The sequence below is a fragment of the Lampetra planeri genome, chromosome 60, assembly GCF_965212315.1.
Source record: "Lampetra planeri chromosome 60, kcLamPlan1.2.h2, whole genome shotgun sequence".
Classification (NCBI taxonomy): domain Eukaryota; kingdom Metazoa; phylum Chordata; class Hyperoartia; order Petromyzontiformes; family Petromyzontidae; genus Lampetra; species Lampetra planeri.
In genome coordinates, this window is record NC_136166.1 from 401,085 (window position 1) to 421,260 (window position 20,176).

Consider the following 20,176-nt stretch of genomic DNA (forward strand, 5'->3'; position numbering starts at 1 on the left):
CTGCCCCGCGCCGCGTGCCGCTCACCGCTCTCCGACACACACACCGCTGGCTCCTCTTCAGACTCCGGATACCGACGCCCCGCGTTGCTCGGGGGTCCCGCTTATATCCCCCTCCTGGGGCTAAGCCCCGCCTCTGGCCACGCCCTTCCTGGAACCTCCCCGAATGTTCCAGAGGCTTCCCTGGTGGACCCGCCTCTCACCTTCCCCCGAGATGTAAACCCTACTGTCGATAAGCCTGGGCTGTAAGGTACGCCCCCCTGATAATCCAGGCGATGGCGCTCTCGTTACACCGCTATCAATTCGCATGCACGCGAATACAAGAAACACATTCCTCCTGCGGAGGGAGCTGGTAGGAACGTCGGGTTGCTCGGTCAATGGCCAGGGTCAACGGCGGCGTGGTGTATTCCGCAAATATGCCCGACTGTGAGGGCGGGCACAAGCCGGCGTGAGTAGGTTAAACGTTGAGTTTTATAAGGACACCACGGGGGACCAGCCCCTCCCCTCCTCACCCAGCCCCACCCCACCCAGCCCCACCCTCCCCTCCCCATCCAGCCCCTCCCTCCCCACCCAGCCCCTCCCCACCCTCCCCTCCCCACCCAGCCCCACCCCACCCTCCCCAACCAACCCCTCCCTCCCCACCCAGCCCGTCCCTGCACGACGGACACAATAATCCCCTGTGGGCTGGTGTAACCAGGAGGTTCCTACCAGTATAAGGTACCGTGTCCCTATATTGAATGGATATAATTAATCGCTACAGGTTATTAATCGCTACAGGTTATTAATCGATAGAAGTTATTAATCGCTACAATTTATTAATCGCTAGCAGTTATTAATCGCTATAAGTAGATGAATCGCTACAATTTATGAATCGCTACAGGTTATTAATCGCTACAGGTTATTAATCGCTATAGGCGATTAATCGCTACAGGTTATTAATCGCTACAAGTTATTAATCGCTACGAGTTTTATTTAACCGTGCACCGCCTGCGCTCGACGATTGCTAAAACTCCGATTACGAGCGCGCGCGCGCGGGTCCCGACCACGTGACCACACCCCCCGCCGCGCCCGGAAGTGAGTGACTTCCTCCCCACCCCGCCCTTACCCAAGATGGCGGCGCCCAGCGACACGTGCGCTTTCATCTTGACCGTGGCCGGAGTGACTCTCTTCAAGTGCCTCCTCGTCCCTGCCTAGTGGGTCACGCTCGCAGCCGCCTCGCCTCGTCGCCGCAGGCTAAGCCCGAGGGGGAGCGGGTGGTGGGGGTAGCCTGGGAGCAACGTGCTTGGATCTGTGTGGTCACAATCTGCAGTAAACATTGCCACGTTGCACAGAGACCCATAGATCAGTACAGACTCGCACAGACACCCATAGATTCATAGAGACCCATAGATCAGTACAGACTCGCACAGACACCCATAGATCCATACAGACTCGCACAGACACCCATAGATTCATAGAGACCCATAGATCCGTACAGACTCGTAGAGACCCAAAGATTCATAGAGACCCATAGATCCGTACAGACTCGCACAGACACCCATAGATTCATAGAGACCCATAGATCAGTACAGACTCGCACAGACACCCATAGATCCATACAGACTCGCACAGACACCCATAGATTCATAGAGACCCATAGATTCATACAGACTCGCACAGACACCCATAGATTAATAGAGACCCATATATCCATACAGACTCGCACACACCCAAAGATTCATAGAGACCCATAGATCCGTACAGACTCGCGCAGACACCCATAGATTCATACAGAGACCCATAGATCCGTACATACTCGCACAGACACCAATAGATTCATACGGAGACCCATACATTCATAGACTCGCACAGACCCATACATTCATACAAACTCGCACAGAGATCCACAGATTCATACAGAGACCCATAGACTCGCACAGAGACCCACAGACTCGCACAGTTACTGCAATGTTACTGGGACCATACGTCATCATCATCCCGATCCATGGGCAGAAGGCCGTAGGTGTCCACTGCACATTTCGGCATCTGTTTAAACTTTCCTCTGTAATGTGTGGCACACGTGGGCAGGTGTCATAAGTTGCAGGGCTGCCTAGCAGTGTAGTGGGCAGCAGAGGGCAGTGCAGCGAAGCCACATTCATTTGTAAATTAATGTAAATGTTGTGGCTTGGCTCTCCATCACACCGGTGTGCTGTACTGGTGACGAATTTGCACGTTCTGTGGGCATTCGTTTGTGTACTCCTGTATTGTATTGTACTTGCATGCTCCCACGCCTTCGCCAAACCGCGCCGATCAGCGTGGTGTGAAAGTAGTTTGGGAGTCGCACCGATCTCTACGTGATCCACCAACCGTCGATAAAGTCACCGCACCCGGCAGGGATTGCGTCCCATCCAGCAGTGGATTGAACATGCTGGCGAAGCGTGTCTGGCCTGGTGGGAAGCGGTGATGCAGCGGTTAGAGCACTGCGCTACGAACCCGGCGACCCGAGTTGGATTCCCGCTCACGGCCAACACCGGTGACGATTTATCTGAACCGATCCTGGGCCTCCCCTAGGTCGACTCAGCCTCAAACGAGTACCTGGTGCGGTGTGTAAACATCGCCACTAGGGAGACAAAGGCGGCCGGGCGTGGTGCTGGCCACCCACCCCCTCGTGTGCCATTCCGGCCATTTTAGGTGCTGCTACTCGCTAACAGCACTTGCCCCAACAGCTTGTTAAGGCTACACGGGGAATTTTTGCCTTTGTGTTGTGTGCTGTGTTGCCCGCGTGCGTTCTCTCTGTCTCGCGTGTGCGAAGTCGTTCCACGGATTTTGAGGTGCACCGCAATTGGCTGGCAATCACGCACAGTCTGCCCATCTCCAAATGGTACTACGAGGTGAGTCCGCCGCTTGTGTTTAACGCGTGCGGCGTTTCGCTCGCTCGCTCGCTCGCTCACCCAGTTGGTGGTGATCGGTCACCTTCGCTCCTTACAACTCACTTATTGGTACCCCGAGATCACCCCACGACCCCCCTTAATCTCCATCTCGTAACCGCCACCACCGTTCCTGTTCCCTCTTCATATTTTCATTATATCATTCACCCCATTCATTCATTCCATTCATCATCATATACTGTCAGAATAATTAGCATTAGAGGGCTATCACTCATTCACCCCAATCACCATCATCACCTACTGTCATCAATTTCTCTTTCACCAGATTCACGCATCACAGTTTCGCCCCCGTTGCTTCCCTCTCGTCCATTTCATTCACCGCATCTCCACCATTACATTCACACACGCGTCGTCGTTATTGTACCGTTCTTCATTCTCTGTAAAGCGCCTTGGCTAAGGCGCTGTGTAAATTACGTTAAGATAAGTGGCGACGCATCGCTCGGCGACTCTCACACGCAACCATCTGGCTCGTCAAAGCTCCGCCGATGTAAAATCATACAAGTAGCTCTGGCCCAGCGTTCGTCATTCATCTTCAGAGGCGCGGCCACTTTGCGCCGATAAGACATCGTCGGTTGCGAGGGCCGCCACACGTTGGAAACCATTGTGGGTTTGACAGCAGCACGACGATGGAGATGATGGGGTGGTGGTGTTTTCACTCTTTTGTATTGTCGGGGGCTGCACTATAGGCCACCAGGGGCAACCAGTGGCTCTCGGGGCCTGGCAGTGAAGAACACTGCTCTAAACTAACAATAGCAGCAGCCACATACGCAGAGGACTCGATGGGGCATTATTACGCCCGGGCACAATCGCCATGCTTTGTTTATTTAGCTGAGGAGCGGTGGCACAGTGGTTAACGCGCTTCACTGCGAACTCGCGGCCCGAGTTTGATGAGCGAACACCGCACGTGATGAGAAGGCTTTGTCAGCGTTGTTGTTGGTACGGTGCCGAGGCCTGGACATTGCTTCGAGCTGATGTGGATCGGCTTGCCAGTCCTTCCACGCGCGATGCCAACGACGGCCCTTCTTGACAACCCGATGGTTCGACTTCGTCAGGGACGTCACCGTTGGCGTCTGCGACCGAGAGCTTCAGTTCGAGGGGGACGGCCCGCAGCGTCACTTTGTGTACCGCGTCGCCCCCCCCACCCCCTTCCACCCCCTTCTCGACGCGCGAACTCCTGCAGCGAATTGCGCACTTGGGTTCGCGGCCGTCATTCGAAGCGACGACTCCGACCTTCAAAAGGAATGGCGTCGCCCCCCTGCCTCCCCGCCACGATCCGTGGATCACACAGATCACCCGAGACGCCGCTCTACGGCGGCCCAGATCAGTTTACTCAAACGCCGTCGGGAGAGGGCGCGTTGCACTGTTGGCGCGACAGTCCCTTGCTGGACTATGCGTGACGAACGAACGGACGGACGACGAGAAGGCGCTCGCGTCTCTTGACCCGGATGCGCTGCCGCTTTGCCGGGCAGGACACGTCGGAGTGGACGCTGGACTACCCGCCGCTCTTCGCGTGGCTGGAGCTGGCGCTGTCGCACGCGGCCCGCTGGTTCGACCCGGCCATGCTGGCGGTGGGCAACGTGGGCTACGCGAGCCCGGCCACCGTGCTCTTCCAGCGCCTGTCCGTCACGGCCACCGACGCGCTGCTCATCTACGCCGCGTGGGAGTGAGTGGCGGCGTCACCCGCGCAAGTGTGGTGGAGAGAGCCTGCTGGGGTCTCTAGACAATAGACTGAGAGACGAGACTCTGATTGGGTCTCTAGACAATAGACTGACAGACGAGACTGATTGGGTCTCTAGACAATAGACTGATGGACGAGACTCTGGTGGGGGTCTCTAGACAATAGACTGAGAGACCAGTCTCTGATTGGGTCTCTAGACAATAGACTGACAGACCGGTCTCTGATTGGGTCTCTAGACAATAGACTGAGAGACCAGTCTCTGATTGTGTCTCTAGACAATAGACTGACAGACTGGTCTCTGATTGGGTCTCTAGACAATAGACTGACAGACCGGTCTCTGATTGGGTTTCTAGACAATAGACTGACAGACGAGACTCTGGTGGGGTCTCTAGACAATAGACTGATACACAAGTCTCTGGGGTCTCTAGACAATAGACTGACAGACAAGACTCTGGTGGGGTCTCTAGACAATAGACTGATAGACGAGTCTTTGGTGGTGTCAATATGATTAGCATGGCTTTGTCCATCCTAGTTTGGTCCCTTCATAAGAATGTGGCATTCCCACCAAGACACCGTGACCCTAACTTGACTTCACTCAACGACTTGAATCAACTTGGCAGTGGACAATGGCATCACTACCCCCCTCCCCCACTCCCCCCGCCTTGTGCCTGACCGTTGCCGCGTGCAGGTGCAGCCGGTGCGTGCGTGGCAAGGCCAAGGGTCGTCCGGGAGAGCTGACGCTGAGCCCCGGCCTGGTGCTCGCCGCTCTGATCGTCACCAACGTCGGGCTGCTGCTCGTTGACCGTATCCTGGCCGTCGCCCCTTGGCGCTTGAGGCGATTCGTCGAACAAAGTCGATTAGTCGGCAAGAAAATGTATAATCGACTTCTTCTTGTGGTTGATTACTTAAAAAAAAGGGGCAGCCGTCCTTCCCCCCCCACATCCTGCCTCCTGAATGTGGGAAACCCCCTACAAGCCACGCCTCTCTGAGCCACACCTCCTACGAGTCACACCCCCTATACGAGCCACACCCCTCTACTAGCCACGCCCCTCTACTAGCCACGCCTCTCTACTAGCCACGCCCCTCTACGAGCCACGCCCCCCCCTATACGAGCCACTACGGGCCGACACTCCATCTCTGAGAATTAAAAATATGGGATTGGCCGTGGTGCAACGAGCACTCCTCTCGGTGGGGGAGCGCCGTGGGGAAGTGCTGCCCCTCACCACGTGGACCACGAGTCAATTGGAGGGATCTCGGCAGTAGCTCTGTGAGGGCTGCTTCTGCAGCCCGTCCTATGGCATGGGGGGTACAGCACTGTTTCTCACGAGAGCTCCTGATTGGATATTTTTGTTTTAATGGCATTGACACCAATAGCACAATTTGATTAAAATTCTGGATAATAAATATTATTGATAATTCATAGTAAATAAGATAATTTGCCACGTGAAAATAAAGAGTATGACCCTGCATGCCGTAAAGAGGATGTTATAAAGCCAATGCCAAATCCATTTCTGTTTACCCTTCTGTCTAAAGTCATTGTTTCTAAACCCCATCCTGTCAGATATCCATTTTCAATACAACGGTTTCCTCTCCGGCCTGATGCTGTTGTCCATTGCCCGCCTGTACCAGGTGATGCCCGTAAGCGTGTTTGTTGTGGTTGGTTGTTTTCTTGCACAGAGGCCAAATCTTCGTCACGGTTACATCATGAACAATAGCGGTTGTATATTCATATTCTTGGTTCTTTCGGTAAAGTCACTTTACCGAAAGAACCAAGAATATGAATCCCTGCAGTCACGAAAGCTTTAAATAAAAAAATAGCGGTTGTGTCGTTAACAATCGCTGCACAGTCAGGCTTTGGGAATGTGGCAACATGGGCAGGGCGACGGTGTCGGAAAGGTGCCACTCGCCGTGTGGCCGGGGGGGGGCTGGCGGCGGAGTGGGCGTGTCTACGTGAAAGTGGGCGGGGCCTCGGAGGGTGGGAGGGGCCTCCCAGACGTGTGGCAGCTGCTCTAAGTTACTTTGCGAGCTCTGCCAAGCCGATCAACCGGTTGGTGCTGGTGACGAATCTCTTTATATCGTGGTGGTCGTAATGAGAACAATAAATTGCTCGTCAAAGAACCGCGCTTCGAGGACCGTGCCCCAGCGGCCGGGTGGCCCCGGCGGCAGAGCGAGCTCCTCGCAGTCGGAAGCTCACGAGTTCAAATCCCACTTGGGGGGGGCGGGGGTGTTGACTCATCAGCCCATCATCGTCATCCCTCCGGGGTAGATAAAACGAGCAACAATTTGCGGGACAGGTCCACACGAATGGCTGCCCACATTCTTGCCATAGGAATGTGGAGTTTCCCACCACCGGCTCTGCAGGGCTGTTAACAGGAGGTGAGCCTCATTGCCTCGATGCTTGTTTGGGTTTCCACAGTGGCTAGGAGATGTTGACTACCTCGCCTGGTATACTGGAGGTCGTGGGTTCGATCCCGACTTTGACGATGCCTGCTGCTGTATATTTGGAGTTTGCGTGTCTCTCTCTCCCCGTGGTGAGATGTTCACTACCTCGCCTGGTATACAGGAGGTCGTGGGCTCGATCCCGACTTTGACGATGCCTGCTGCTGTATATTTGGAGTTTGCGTGTCTCTTTCTCCCCGTGGTGAGATGTTCACTACCTCGCCTGGTCCTCAGGAGGTCGTGGGTTCAATCCCGACTCTGACGCCTGCTGCTGTAAATTTGGAGTTTGCGTGTCTCTCCGTGGTCGCGTGGATTTGTCTCCGGGTCCTCCAGTGTTTCCCCTCCACATTTAGAGGCAACAACGCTGCATTCAGAGTCACTTGGCCGCCGTAAATTCCCACGCGATGATAAGCCACTTGGTCGAGCTATCACTCGTGATGGCCAGGTCGCTTCTGAAACGAGAGCCGTACAGCTCAGCGGGGCCTTCACTAAAGTAAACAATGAAAACTGAAGTTTTTAGTTTGAGCAGCGGGAGCTTTTGTCGCGATCTCCGAGTGGCTGGCGACGCGTCGCGTTTCTCCGCCCGCAGGGCAAGGTCTACACGGCCGCCTTCCTCTTCTCTCTGCTGCTCAACTTCAAGCACATCTACCTGTACCTGGCGCCGGCGTACGGCGTCTACATGCTGCGCACGTTCTGCTTCACGCGCAGTCGCCCCGGTGAGGCCCCCGTGTGCGTGTCCGTCCCCCGTGTGCGTCTCCATCTTCCATATGCGTGTCTACTATCTCCTGTGCGTGTCCATCTTCCACGTGCGTCACCATCTCCCGTGCGTGTGTGCGTGCGTCTAGACGGGGGTGTGCTCTGGAGAAGTCTGAGCGTGGCCCGCCTGTTGGGGCTGGCCGCGATCGTCCTGTCCGTGTTCGCCTGCTCCTTCGGCCCGTTCATCGCCATGGTGAGCGGCCCCTGCCCGCGTCTCAAAGGCCCCAGTTCAATCCCCGCAACGGGCGTCTACAACGGGAGGGCTTGTAACGAGACACGCCCTGGGTTCACGCCCTGGGTTCACGCCCTGGGTACAAGCCCTGGGTTCACACCCTGGGTTCACACCCTGGGTTCACGCCCTGGGTTCACGCCCTGGGTTCACACCCTGGGTTCAAGCCCTGGGTTCAAGCCCTGGGTTCACGCCCTGGGTTCACACCCTGGGTTCACGCCCTGGGTTCACACCCTGGGTTCAAGCCCTGGGTTCACGCCCTGGGTTCACACCCTGGGTTCAAGCCCTGGGTTCACACCCTGGGTTCACACCCTGGGTTCACGCCCTGGGTTCACACCCTGGGTTCAAGCCCTGGGTTCAAGCCCTGGGTTCACACCCTGGGTTCACACCCTGGGTTCACGCCCTGGGTTCACACCCTGGGTTCAAGCCCTGGGTTCACGCCCTGGGTTCACACCCTGGGTTCACACCCTGGGTTCACACCCTGGGTTCACACCCTGGGACTGGCGGAGCCTTCTCCTGGCAGAGCCGGGCTACGGCTCCTACTCGACGCCCACGGGAAGGGAGTTGCGCACACCATCTGTGTGTGATCCGCCAACCCTCTCCCGCTCAGTGCTGGGTCACGGGCAGCCACGCGCATAGCGACGATGACGACGATGGCGATTGTGGCGATACCGACGATGGTGACGATGACACTCGCGATGCCAAATCTGAGCCGCCGTTATTGTTGCTGACGGTTCGTTTGAAGGCAGCTCGTCGTCGTCGTCACCATCTGTGCGTGATCCACCAACCCTCGCTCCACAGTGCTGGATCGCCTGGCTAAGTAGGGCGGCCACCGCGGCCCGGCCGTAAGAGGCTTGCGCTGGCGCTAGAACGGTGGCGCTCTGGCGTGTGCGTGCAGGGCCAGCTGCCGCAGGTGCTGTCGCGCCTCTTCCCGTTCCGGCGGGGCCTCTGCCACGCCTACTGGGCGCCCAACGCGTGGGCGCTCTACAACGCCGCCGACAAGGCGCTCGCCATCGCCGGTGAGCCGCTGCCGCCACGGCGATGGCCTCCGCTCGGTGACCCCCCGACCGGGGACGTGTTTGTGGAGACTCGCACGGTGCCAGCGGTGGAAATGGGGCCGGAACGACCCGGAACGCCATGGTGGCGGTGGTGTAGCGGTCAACGCGGGGCGCTACGAACCTGGCGACCCGAGTTAGATTTCCGCTCGCGGCCAACCCCAATGACAATTATCTGAACCGGTCCTGGACCCCCCCTAGGTTGACTTGGCCTCAAATTAGTACCTGGCGCGGCGTGGTGCTGGCCACCCACCCCCTCGTGTGCCGTACCGGCCTTCATAGGTGCTACTCGCTCACAGCACTCGCAGACAGCTGTACCCGACAGCAGACGGCCGCGCACGCAGCAGAGAGAGCAGCAGCAGCAGCCCCCCATGCCTCCCATGCCCCCCCCTCCCATGCCCCCCCCCCCGCGCCGTCTCCATGCGTCTCCTCTGCGCCGCTGCAGGCGTCCGTGCGGGGCTCTGGAACGGAAGCTCCGTGGCCACGGCGGCCATGACAGGAGGGCTGGTGCGCGAGGCCGAGCACGCCGTGCTGCCCTCCGTGCCGCCCGGCGCCACCGTCGCCTGCACGCTGCTCGCCACGCTGGTGAGACGGGCCAGCCACACCGCCCACTCGCCTCCTACCCACTCAGCTCCTACCCACTCAACTAATCCCCCTCACCTACCACCCCTCGCCTAACCCAACCCTGCACCCACCCCGCCTCTCCTAACACCCTCTCGCCTACCCCCCACTCGCCTACCCCCCCACTCGCCTACTGCCCATAAAGATGGCTGCGAGCTCAGGCTAGCAGTGGATTGACAATGGCCGACGACAATGACGACGATTGGGTTGCACGTTGGTTTCCTCCGAGCCTTTGGATAGTTGATGCCCCTCCCCCCTCAACCCCCCCTCCTCACTCTCTCCCTCCCCCTCCCTCCCCCTCCCCTCCCACGGGTGACGCGCGAGGGCCGATGCAGCCGGCGCTGTGGGCCCTGTGGTCGCGCCCGTGCGGCCCGCGCCACTTTGTGCGCTGCGCTACGCTCTGCGCCCTGGCGGCGTTCCTTTTCGGGTGGCACGTCCACGAGAAGGCCATCCTCATCGCCATCCTCCCGCTCACGTACGTGCCGCGCCATCGCCACCGGCGGCAACGCCACCAACGCCACCAACGCCACCACCGAACGTGCATGCCGCCGCTTAGTGTTAGAAGCCGCGCTCGGGTGCCACTCGATATTCATCGTCGATGATGACGATGACAACGACGATGACAACGACGACGATGACGACGACGATGACGACAATGATGATGACGACGACGATGACGACGACGACGATGACGACGATGATGATGACGACGACGATGCGTCGTCACGTCTCCGATGCCTCGGAACAAAACGAGCATCGAACGGCGCTCAGACTCCTGCGCAAGTGCCGGAAGTTCCACGTTCCCGTGACAGCAAACGACCCAGCTCGGCGGGCGGGGCGCAGGCCGTGCCCCGTGACCTCTGACTGACGACCTCTGACTGGCGACCTCTGACCGGCGACGACCTCTGAGCGGCGACCTCTGACCGGCGGCGTCCTCTGAGCGGCGCCGCTAACGACGCCGTTTCCTCGCAGACTCCTGGCGGTGGAGAGCCGGGAGGACGCGGAGACGTTCCTGATCTTGGCCACGACGGGCCACCTCTCGCTGTTCCCGCTCATCTTCACCCTGCCTGGTGAGCGGCGGCCGAGACGCCTCCAGCACCGCGCACAAAGACAAAGGTCCCCCCTCCGTGTAGCCTGGACAGACTGTCGGGGCAAGTGCTGTTAGTGACAAGCACCTATGAAGTTGCCGTATCATCGTATGGAAATCTATAGCAGCCAAACACTCTAAACGCGTGACGTTGATTCTAAATGTGGAGGGAAAAACCGGAGGACCCGGAGAAAAATCCACGCGACCACGGGGAGAGAGAGAGAGACACGCAAACTCCAAATATGCAGCAGGCTTCGTCAGGGTCGGGATCGAACCCACGGCCTCCTGCAGACCAGGCGAGGTAGTTAACATCTCCTAGCGTCTCACGATCCACGCGTTTTGCACGATTTCACTTTTGACTTCCTATCTCTCTCCACAGAGTTGCCCATCAAGATCGGCCTGATGCTGATGTACACCATCTTTAGCTTCTCCACCCTCAGGTCGCTCGTGTGGTGAGTCCCGATGTCTCTCGAATGTACGTACGTATGTGTGCTGGGTCACGTAGCCCGCATGCCCAGCCACCGCGTGCCCAAGCAGCTTCTGTTTGGCCGCATAGAGGGGGCTAAACGGGCGCGGCGCGGGCTAGAGAAGAGATGGAGCTGATGCGGTACAGGAGGATGTGGAGCTGAGTGGACTTGCCGTTGACTGGTACCAGCGGTGTCAAGATCGGCCTCAGTGGAGGAGGCTCGTGAAGGACGCTACTGGGCAGTTGGAGGCAGTCGCCCTCCAGCAACAACGGAGGGCGGAGGAGCGACGCTCACAAGAAGGGGCCGAGCGGCTAATATGCAGCAAGTAGGCACAGTAGGGGGCACGGATGGTGCATCTACCAGTCTTATCAGTTGGCCAACCAATGGCACCTGGATCTGTCCTGAGACCTCCAGTCGGCGAGCCTTAGACACTTCACTTGGCTTCAAAGTGCACCTGGCCTGGCACGGGCGCCGTGGTGACGTCACCGTCACATGGTGGCGAATGGCGGGTGTTTCGCTGTACTTACGGGACCTTTTTTGCCAGTATCATAATTATGAAAGAATCCGAATAGGCGTTACCTCTCTGGTAGCGAGACAGGAGGTGTTACGACTTCCAAACACCAAATGTAGACACCTATTGGTGTCTGTGTTTAGGTCGTGGTGCGAGCGTAACGATAGGGGGTTTCATACATTTTATTTACGTGTCACGCGGGGGCAGCCCATAACGGGGAACCCAGGGGAGACGGACGGCCGGCCATGCGGGGTGAGAACACAAACTCCAGACAGAAAGGCGCCCGAAGCCAGCAGCTGTGAGGCGCGACCATCGCCACAAACGCGCGTCGATTCTCACGGACGGTGCCGCCGCCGGTGTCTCCCCCGCCCCTTGCCCAGCGGCGCCAGGGAGCGCCTGCTGGGCCCGTGCGCCGCGGGCTACCTGGCCGGCCTGGCCGCGCTGGCGCTGCTCGTGGAGGTCGCCTTCCCGCTGTCGCCGTGGCAAAGCGCGCTGCCCTTCCTGCCGCTGCTCGCCACTTCCTGCTACTGCGCCGTGGGCGTCGCCCTCGCCTGGCTCCGCCTCCTGCGCTCGCTGGGCTCCGCCCGCCGCCCCCGCGGCCGAGACGACGACCGGCGGAAGGCGCAGTGACGGCCGGCGGCCATCGCGGTCGTTCAGACATCTTTCGACGACCACGAGGAGGAGGAGGAATTTGCGTTTTACGGACCTCGACCGCCATCCCCGCGATCTTGCCCCTGGGGAAGCACCCCCCCCCCCCCCCCCCAGCGGCAGCTGCCCCTGTGCGGCACAAGGCGTACGCAGCACCGGCCTGCAAGTGGGGATTAGGCTGCCAGTAGTGGTAATGTACGAGCAGGTTTACAAACTCGGGCCGTGAAGCCTTCTCCGTTCTAAACGAGGGCATTGGGGATCTCGAACGACCGCTGCGACGCAGTCGGCGGCCTCACCTTCATTCGTGAGCGCACCCACGCGCAGTATTGAACCAGGGTGGTCGCCACCGTCGAATCGCGAACCTCTAATGAGCGGGGGGGCAGAAGGGCCACGAAGGGAGGGTGAACTCGCGAGTTCATTGTCAAAATAAAAAATGAGCATCGCTTTTGTCCAGAAGTCGACGGTAGTTGTCCTATGGGTGGATCCTGCCCCCCCCCTCCTGCCATACGAATGTGGAATTTCCATCGCTGGCCGTGCAGCGTGGCAGTAAACGGGAGAGGAGCCCCGATGCCTCGACCCTCATCCGAGTGGCGGGAGATCCGCTCTGACCTGCAGGCGCCGTCGTGCGTGTCGTGAAGCTTCACTCGGCACTCCGCCGTCCACCACTCCGGCTCTTCTCGTTAGCCTCGCAGGCCCGCTGCGTTGGGCCCGCTGCGTTGGGCCCGCTGCGTTGGGCCCGCTGCGTTGGGCCCGCTGCGTTGGGCCCGCTGCGTTGGGCCCGCTGCGTTGGGCCCGCTGCGTTGGGCCCGCTGCGTTGGGCCCGCTGCGTCTATTCCACGTTCTTATTTCAGCTTTGTCGGCCTACTGTTGGACGTGCTGGAGTGATTCTCTGAAGCAAGGCGCATTGCAAATGCAAATTTTTTTTATTGACTTTAAAACTGCGTTTGAAGTGGTGCTGTTGTTGGTACGTAGTTTGCGTCTTTAAACGACGTTTACAACGACAGCACGTAACGGGGGAGCGACCTAAAGTGTGAACTCGGTGCTCTGTAGGGTTTTTTATACTTTATAGTCGGGTTTTGTTTCACTTGATGGAGTTGTGACATATGTTTGTTAACCTTCTTTTGCACCGTACGTAGCCAACCTGTTCTAATCCGAGGTACGGGGGGAGGACGACAAACTACACACGGCAAAGAGCCGAGGTAAATAAATGTGTTCTCAATCTCGATGATGTAACTTCCTAATATGGGCAGGAAGAGCGTTCCAGACGGCCGCAGAAGCGCATCTGAAAGCGCCGCCTTCGATGGCCGAGCCAAAAGGCCGCTGCTGCTGCTGCAAGGATGACCACAGTTTGCGTGAAGATGGTTTAAAATGAAGTAATCATCGTCCGCAGCGATCATCACCGCACGCGAGCATGTGATGCAAGGGTTGGTGGGTCACGGAGACATCTGTGAAAGACTAAAAACCCGCTGAGCTGCGCGATTCCAGTAGGTGGCAGTACAGCAAGTGGGTTAATAAATTTAATCTGATTGTGATCCCCCACGAGTGTGTGCGTCATTTGCTCCTATTGGTGGTACTCCGCTTTCTTCCCACATTCGAATGGAGTTGGTTAAACATCACAAAATGTGTCTCGAGACTCGGTGCGGATTTCCTGGATTAATAAAGAACAATGATGGGGCAACCGATCTTCATCGCCACATTCATCACAACAACCGCTATCTTCATCGCCACAATCATTACACCGTGAACGACTCAACTGGGATTACCGTCCACACACACAGCGGCAATCGTCCCCTGCTGGCCGCAAACTCATGCCCAGGGACAGCTGCCACTGGGGATGCCCCTAGGGCTTGACAGCAGAAGCTATGGCCCATAATGACAGGTCAGATCACTCTCGTGGATTAGACTTCCATCCCCTGGTCTCTGAGTTGTCAGCTGCTTCAATGCAATTAGCTTGAACACGACCCCTTCGTTAAATCAGCATCATTAAAAAAATTATAATTGACCAAACATCCCAATGTAGCAACACCTCCTGCGAAGCGTCTTTAGACTCGATGGGTGTTCCTGGCTAAAATATCCTGAGTGGCAAGTAACCTTCCCCGCCTGAGTGGGACATGACATTACAGAACTTAAAAACGTGGAATAATATTGGCAAATGTATGGTTATATAATCAAGGCTCCCAATCACATTGTGAGTTTAACTGATTGCATGTGCTTAAATCAAAAACAGTTTTTGTTTGAACTGTTCAAATTCTTACGTTATAATAACTCAACTTGTTGGACGTATCTGTTACATCAGTGGCATCGGTTGGCAACGTGCGGTGCGAAAGAAGTTCAACATGCAGGCGGATTGGGGATTGCCTTCATCCAGCATCGGATTTGACCCTGTCGGGGTTTTTTTTGTTCCGCCCTTGGGTCTCACCGATTGTCTCCGTCTGCGCCCGATTCATTTGAACTCTGCCGGCTCAATCACCGAGACCCAAGGGGGCGGAACAAAAAAACCCATTCCCGACTCCCGCGCGCGCAGTTGGAAGTTTCCGCCCGGAACCCCAAGAGCGTTGGCGCCCCATTAGCAACGCGACTCCCGTCAACTTGACGATCGCGACTCGGCGACTCAGAAACTCGGCGACTCCTCGACTCGTCGCTCTCCACGAGCTCTCTCGTCCTGCCCGCGGCCGTGGCAATGGCCACCCTGGTACGTGGCTCGAAGTCCCGACGATGCGGAGCGTTTTGTCTGTTTCACCCCCCGGTTGGGTTAGAGAGGCGCGGCCTATACCATCGCCAGGCCTGTGCTGTGGGCTCGAGGCTTCGCTACTTTGTCGCGAATTAGACCCGCGATTGTGGTGGTGGTGGTGATGGTGGCGGTGGTGGTAGTGGTGGCGGCGGCGATGGTGGCGGTGATGGTGGTGATGGTGGTAGTGGTGGCGGCGGCGGCGATGGTGGCGGTGATGGTGGCGGTGGTGGTGATGGTGGTGGTGATGGCGACGGTGACGCGATTGTGTGGTGGTGGTGGGGAGCGGTGGTGTAGTGGTTAGCGCTACGCTGCGCTACGAACCCGGCTACCCGAGTTAGATTCCCGCTCATGGCCAACACCGGTGACGATTATCTGAACCGGTCCCGGGACTCCCCTAGGTCGACTCAGCCTAAAATGAGTACCTGGTGCGGTGTGTAAACATCGCCACTAGGGAGACAAAGGCGGTCGGGTGTGGTGCTACCCACCCACTCCCTCGTGTACCGTTCCGGCCTTCATAGGTGCTCGCTAACAGCACTTGCCCCTACAGTCTGTTAAAGCTATACGGGGGATCTTTGTCTTTGTTTTTTTTGGTGGCGGTGACACCGTCGTTCTGCAGGACTTTAAGATGGTTGTCGACCAGGCGTGCCGCGCTGCCGAGGAGTTTGTGAGCATCTACTACGAGACGATCGACAAGCGGAGACACGTGCGTTCACACCACTCACCACACACCTCACCAACCACCATCTCACCACCCACCACACCGCACCACCCAACACCCATGACACCACTCACCACACCACCCACCACACCGCACCACTCACCACACCACTCACCATCTCACCACACCACTCACCTCACCACCCACCACCAACCACATCACACCGCACCACTCACCACACCACTCGCCACACCACCCACCGCCTCACACCATACCACACACACCACTCACCTCACCACACCACCCCTCACCTCACCACACCACCCCTCACCACACCTCACCACACCACACCACACCTCACCACACACCACCCCACACCACCCACCACCCCACACCACCCACCGCACCACAGTCAGAACGTCGTCAGTTCAAATCCCTGTCAGGTTTCAAGCCGGATCACCATCACCATCATGCCATCATTAGTATCATCATTATTAGCTTATTGTCATCAACAACCAGAAGCAGATCTCATCACTTAAAACAACTTTATTTTTCCAGGCAAGGTAGTCCCACTGAGCTGTCTCGCTCTCTTTCAGAAGCGACCTGTCCTCAAATAATAGCTCAACGAACTTGGCATATTACGTCAAAAATGTTTAGTTATTTCTTCTTCGAAGAGACGTCGGGTCCGAGCGATGGGACGTTGCCGTTTGTTGACGCTGCGTGGGGTGCCGCCGTTGTGTGCCGCAGGTGCTCACGAAGCTCTACCTGGAGACCGCCACCCTCGTCTGGAACGGCACGGCCGTCACGGGGCTGGAGGGGCTCGCAAAGTTCTTTGAGCAGCTGCCCTCCAGCGAGCACCAGCCGACCGTGCTCGACTGCCAGCCAGTTCCCGGTGAGCCCACACAGCAGCAGCAGCGCGCTGTGCCGCACCGAATTTGAGACGTCGCACCTGGACGGTTGGGTGGGTGGGTGGTTGGTTGGGTGGTTGGTTGCGTGGGTGGTTGGGTGGTTGGGTGGGTGGTTGGGTGGGTGGTTGGTTGAGTGGGTGGTTGGGTGGGTGGGTGGTTGGGTGGGTAATGGGTCGAATTGCGTGAATGGTTGGTTGGGTTAACCGAGTTTATGATTGGCTGACTTGATAATATCAAGGAGGGTGGGGTGGGTGAATTCCACGCCCTGCACATCGACAATTAACAACTGCTAAGTGGACTAAATGTGTTACAAATTTAATTGACCAGACTTTAGAGAATCACCGCATGAAATATACAGACTTAAGACACAACTCAAACTCCACTGGGTGTCGTTAAATGGACCAATGCCGACACTTGAATGAAAATCGCTGGCGACGTTAAACTAAAACGAAACTATTAAACTCTTGTTATTTTACCAGGTAAGCTATAGTGCTCTTTTTCAGGAGCGACCTGGCTATCACAAATGATAGCTCAGCGAAGTGGCTTATCACGTGGAAATTTATGTGGAGGGGGAAAACCGGAGGGACCCCGAGAAAAATACACGTGACCACGGGGAGAGAGAGACGCAAACTCCAAATATACAGCAGGCGTCATCAGGGTCGGGATCACACCGACGACCTCCTGTAGACCAGGCGAGGTAGTTAACATCTCACCACGGTGAGAGAGATGCAAACTCCGAATATACAGGTGTCAGGGGTCGGGATTGAACCCACGACCTCCTGTAGACCAGGCGAGGTAGTTATCTCACCACGGAGAGACGCAAACTCCAAATATACAGGTGTCAGGGGTCGAGATGAAACCCGCGACCCCCTGCGTACGTTAACGCTGCTCTGCGTTGTGTCACTTTCTCTCTCGCGCGACGATCGCTCCACAGAGGCCGCGTCGCAGGGCCGCACCACGGTGCTGGTGGTGACGAGCGGCACGGTGAAGTTCGACGGCAACCGGCAGCGCTACTTCAGCCAGAACTTCCTGCTCACGGCGCAAGGGACCGGCGCCGGCACCGTGTGGAAGGTGGCGAGCGACTGTTTCCGCTTCCAAGACTGAACGCCGCGCCCCCCACCCCCCCCCCCCGTGACTTTGGACCGAGTTTGAGGTTGGGGCAGCAGCAACAGGAACAGCAGAAGCGTCAGCAAGAGGAACGGCAACAGCAGCAGAGGCAGCAATAGCAGTAGGCAGCAGCAACAGCAACAGCAGCAGTAGCAGCAGTAGCAACAAGAACTGCAGGAGCAGCAGTAACAACAGCAGCAACAACAGCAGCAGCAGCAACAACAGCAGCAACAACAGCAGCAACAACAGCAGCGGCAGATGCAGCAGCAACAACAGCAGCAGCAGCAGGGGGCAGCAGCAGTAGTTCACCGATTGGCCGAGCTGCACCGCTGCCGTTTCCTGTTTTGCGTGCTGGTGTCACCTGCTTGACCCGCTGCCCCGACTGGACATCATCTGTGAAAGAGCTTCATGGCTCATCGGTTTCCTCCAGGATAAATGAAAGATTCTGATTCTAACATTGGAGGTGAAATATATTGCGTGATCCGAGCACAAACGTTTTAGCATTGAGAGGAGTCAAATGTTAACGCATTCTAAAGCAACGGCAGCATCATCATCATCACAGCAGCAGCAAGTCTTAGCATCATCTGTGGTAGTAGGAGCGGCAACAGATGCAGTAGCAACAACGGTAACAGCTGCAGCTGATGTTCCTGTATTTCTTACATATTTTATTCAGGCGTTGTATTTGTTTAAATCTCAGTGGCAGTGGTTCTTTGCCGACAATGGTTTTTGTGTTTATCGCTTTAAAGCCACCGCAAGTATTTATTTTTGCCTCCAAATGTTAATTGTGTACAAGCGTTTAACATTTTAGCTTCGAACACTGCTTGCCATTGCCGTGGTTGTAGAAGCGGAAAAAAATATATTTTGTAATTTTGTAATACCTTGAAATGAAAATAAACCGGGGTTTTCCCGAACGAGCGGTAAGCGTAATAGTTCTCCTTACAGCAGAACGCATCGCAGGGCGCTGCTACAATGGGATGTTTGGTCAACGCCATGTTGATGACCAATTCGGCTTTGTGTGGGAGGAAGCCGGACGAAACTGGAGGAAACCTGAGAAAACCGGAAGAAACCGGAATAAACTGGAGAAGCCGGAGGAAACCCACCCCGCACACGAGGGGGACAACACTCGCACCTCCTCAAAGATGGGCTCGGGAAGCCACTTGCCCTCTCCTGGCCACCTCGCAGCCCAAGCAGGTTCATGGGTCCCACAGATTTGCACGGACCAGCATGAACATCGTGGTCAGTCCACTGCTGGATGAGGTCCTACGATGCAACGGTCAGAGCGCACGCAATCCCGTTTCAACGCTCCGTATTCGCTGCGGACATCCTTCTCGGGCGTTGTTCCCTCCTCCGGCTGCCACTTGTGAGTCTTGATCACCCCACCCGACCCCGATCCATCCTAGCGGCGATGTGTTGCCAAAGCCGTCCGGGTGTCCCAGTCACAGTTCTTAAAAAAAAAAATCTTACCAACCACAATGTTGTCTCCGGCGTTACCTGGTCCGCCCGATCCACAACCGCGAAGGAGACGCTGCGGCGATACTCTCCGCTAACTCCTCACGCGCTCGTTTGGGCTTCACCACCCGAAGAATGTGAGATTATAAAGTCGTTGATCTGCTCCCACAGCGACGTCGGCAGCCTCACGCCTCCGTGCAACCCCGGCGGGCTCCGCTCCACCGCGCTGCTCCTCTGTGTGCGCTGTCCACGTCATTTGCCCGCGTTTCTGCTGAGCGCATTGGCAGCGGCGGAGGGGGCGACTCAAAGAGTTTTTAAAATCAAACTTTTAATCGACGAACACCAGCAGCGGGCGCTGCCACGCGGACAGACAATCAAAACGCGGTGTGCGGCGAGCGACCGTTTGCGCGTCTCTCTCGCCCTGTCGCGACGAAACCAAACGCGCGGGGGGGGGGGGGAATGGTTAAAGTGGCGTATTGCACGTGGGATTACGTTGGTCGGCAATCTCCTGGCGGAATGTGTCGTCTGGTTCTGGCAAAACGGGCGAATGTGCGTGGCTTTGGGTGGGGGTTGCGTAGCCCGCGGACCTTGCCGTGTTGTGAACGCGCTCCGCTCCGTGTTGGGGGGGGGGGGGGGTTTCGTGCTCCAAACCACCATGGTGGTTACTGCCACGTGGGCTGCGAGTTCGACATTCGAGCGATCGTCCTGGGAACATTGACAACCCACATCACGAAGTTTAAAAACGTCTAATTAAAAAAAAGTAATTTTTTTTTGGACCGTTTACGTAATTGACTTCACGTGGCCCCCCAATGCCACGTGGCGACGCCATCGTGGGGGGGGGGGGGGGAGGGGGAGTGTCGACGTGACGGGCACGCGAACCGTTACCCGGGTCGGACTTTGCATTGCCT

General features: G+C 57.1%; 2 protein-coding genes across 2 annotated transcripts; both read left to right on the forward strand.

Annotated features, from left to right (window-relative positions):
• Positions 1-1,033: 1,033 nt before the first annotated feature.
• On the forward strand, positions 1,034-13,952 carry ALG8 (ALG8 alpha-1,3-glucosyltransferase). The gene is made up of 13 exons (XM_078618987.1): positions 1,034-1,190; positions 2,789-2,867; positions 4,394-4,587; positions 5,291-5,406; positions 6,164-6,231; positions 7,631-7,757; positions 7,887-7,990; positions 8,925-9,045; positions 9,527-9,666; positions 10,038-10,177; positions 10,675-10,772; positions 11,169-11,241; positions 12,148-13,952. Exons 1-13 carry the CDS (start codon positions 1,108-1,110, stop codon positions 12,395-12,397), a joined length of 1,593 nt encoding a protein of 530 aa, XP_078475113.1. The 5' UTR covers positions 1,034-1,107; the 3' UTR covers positions 12,398-13,952.
• Positions 13,953-14,803: 851 nt separating this feature from the next.
• On the forward strand, positions 14,804-18,730 carry LOC144736326 (NTF2-related export protein 2-like). The gene is made up of 4 exons (XM_078618989.1): positions 14,804-15,107; positions 15,763-15,849; positions 16,552-16,696; positions 17,647-18,730. The coding sequence occupies exons 1-4, from the start codon at positions 15,096-15,098 to the stop codon at positions 17,814-17,816; spliced, it is 414 nt and encodes a 137-aa protein (XP_078475115.1). The 5' UTR covers positions 14,804-15,095; the 3' UTR covers positions 17,817-18,730.
• Positions 18,731-20,176: the final 1,446 nt, after the last annotated feature.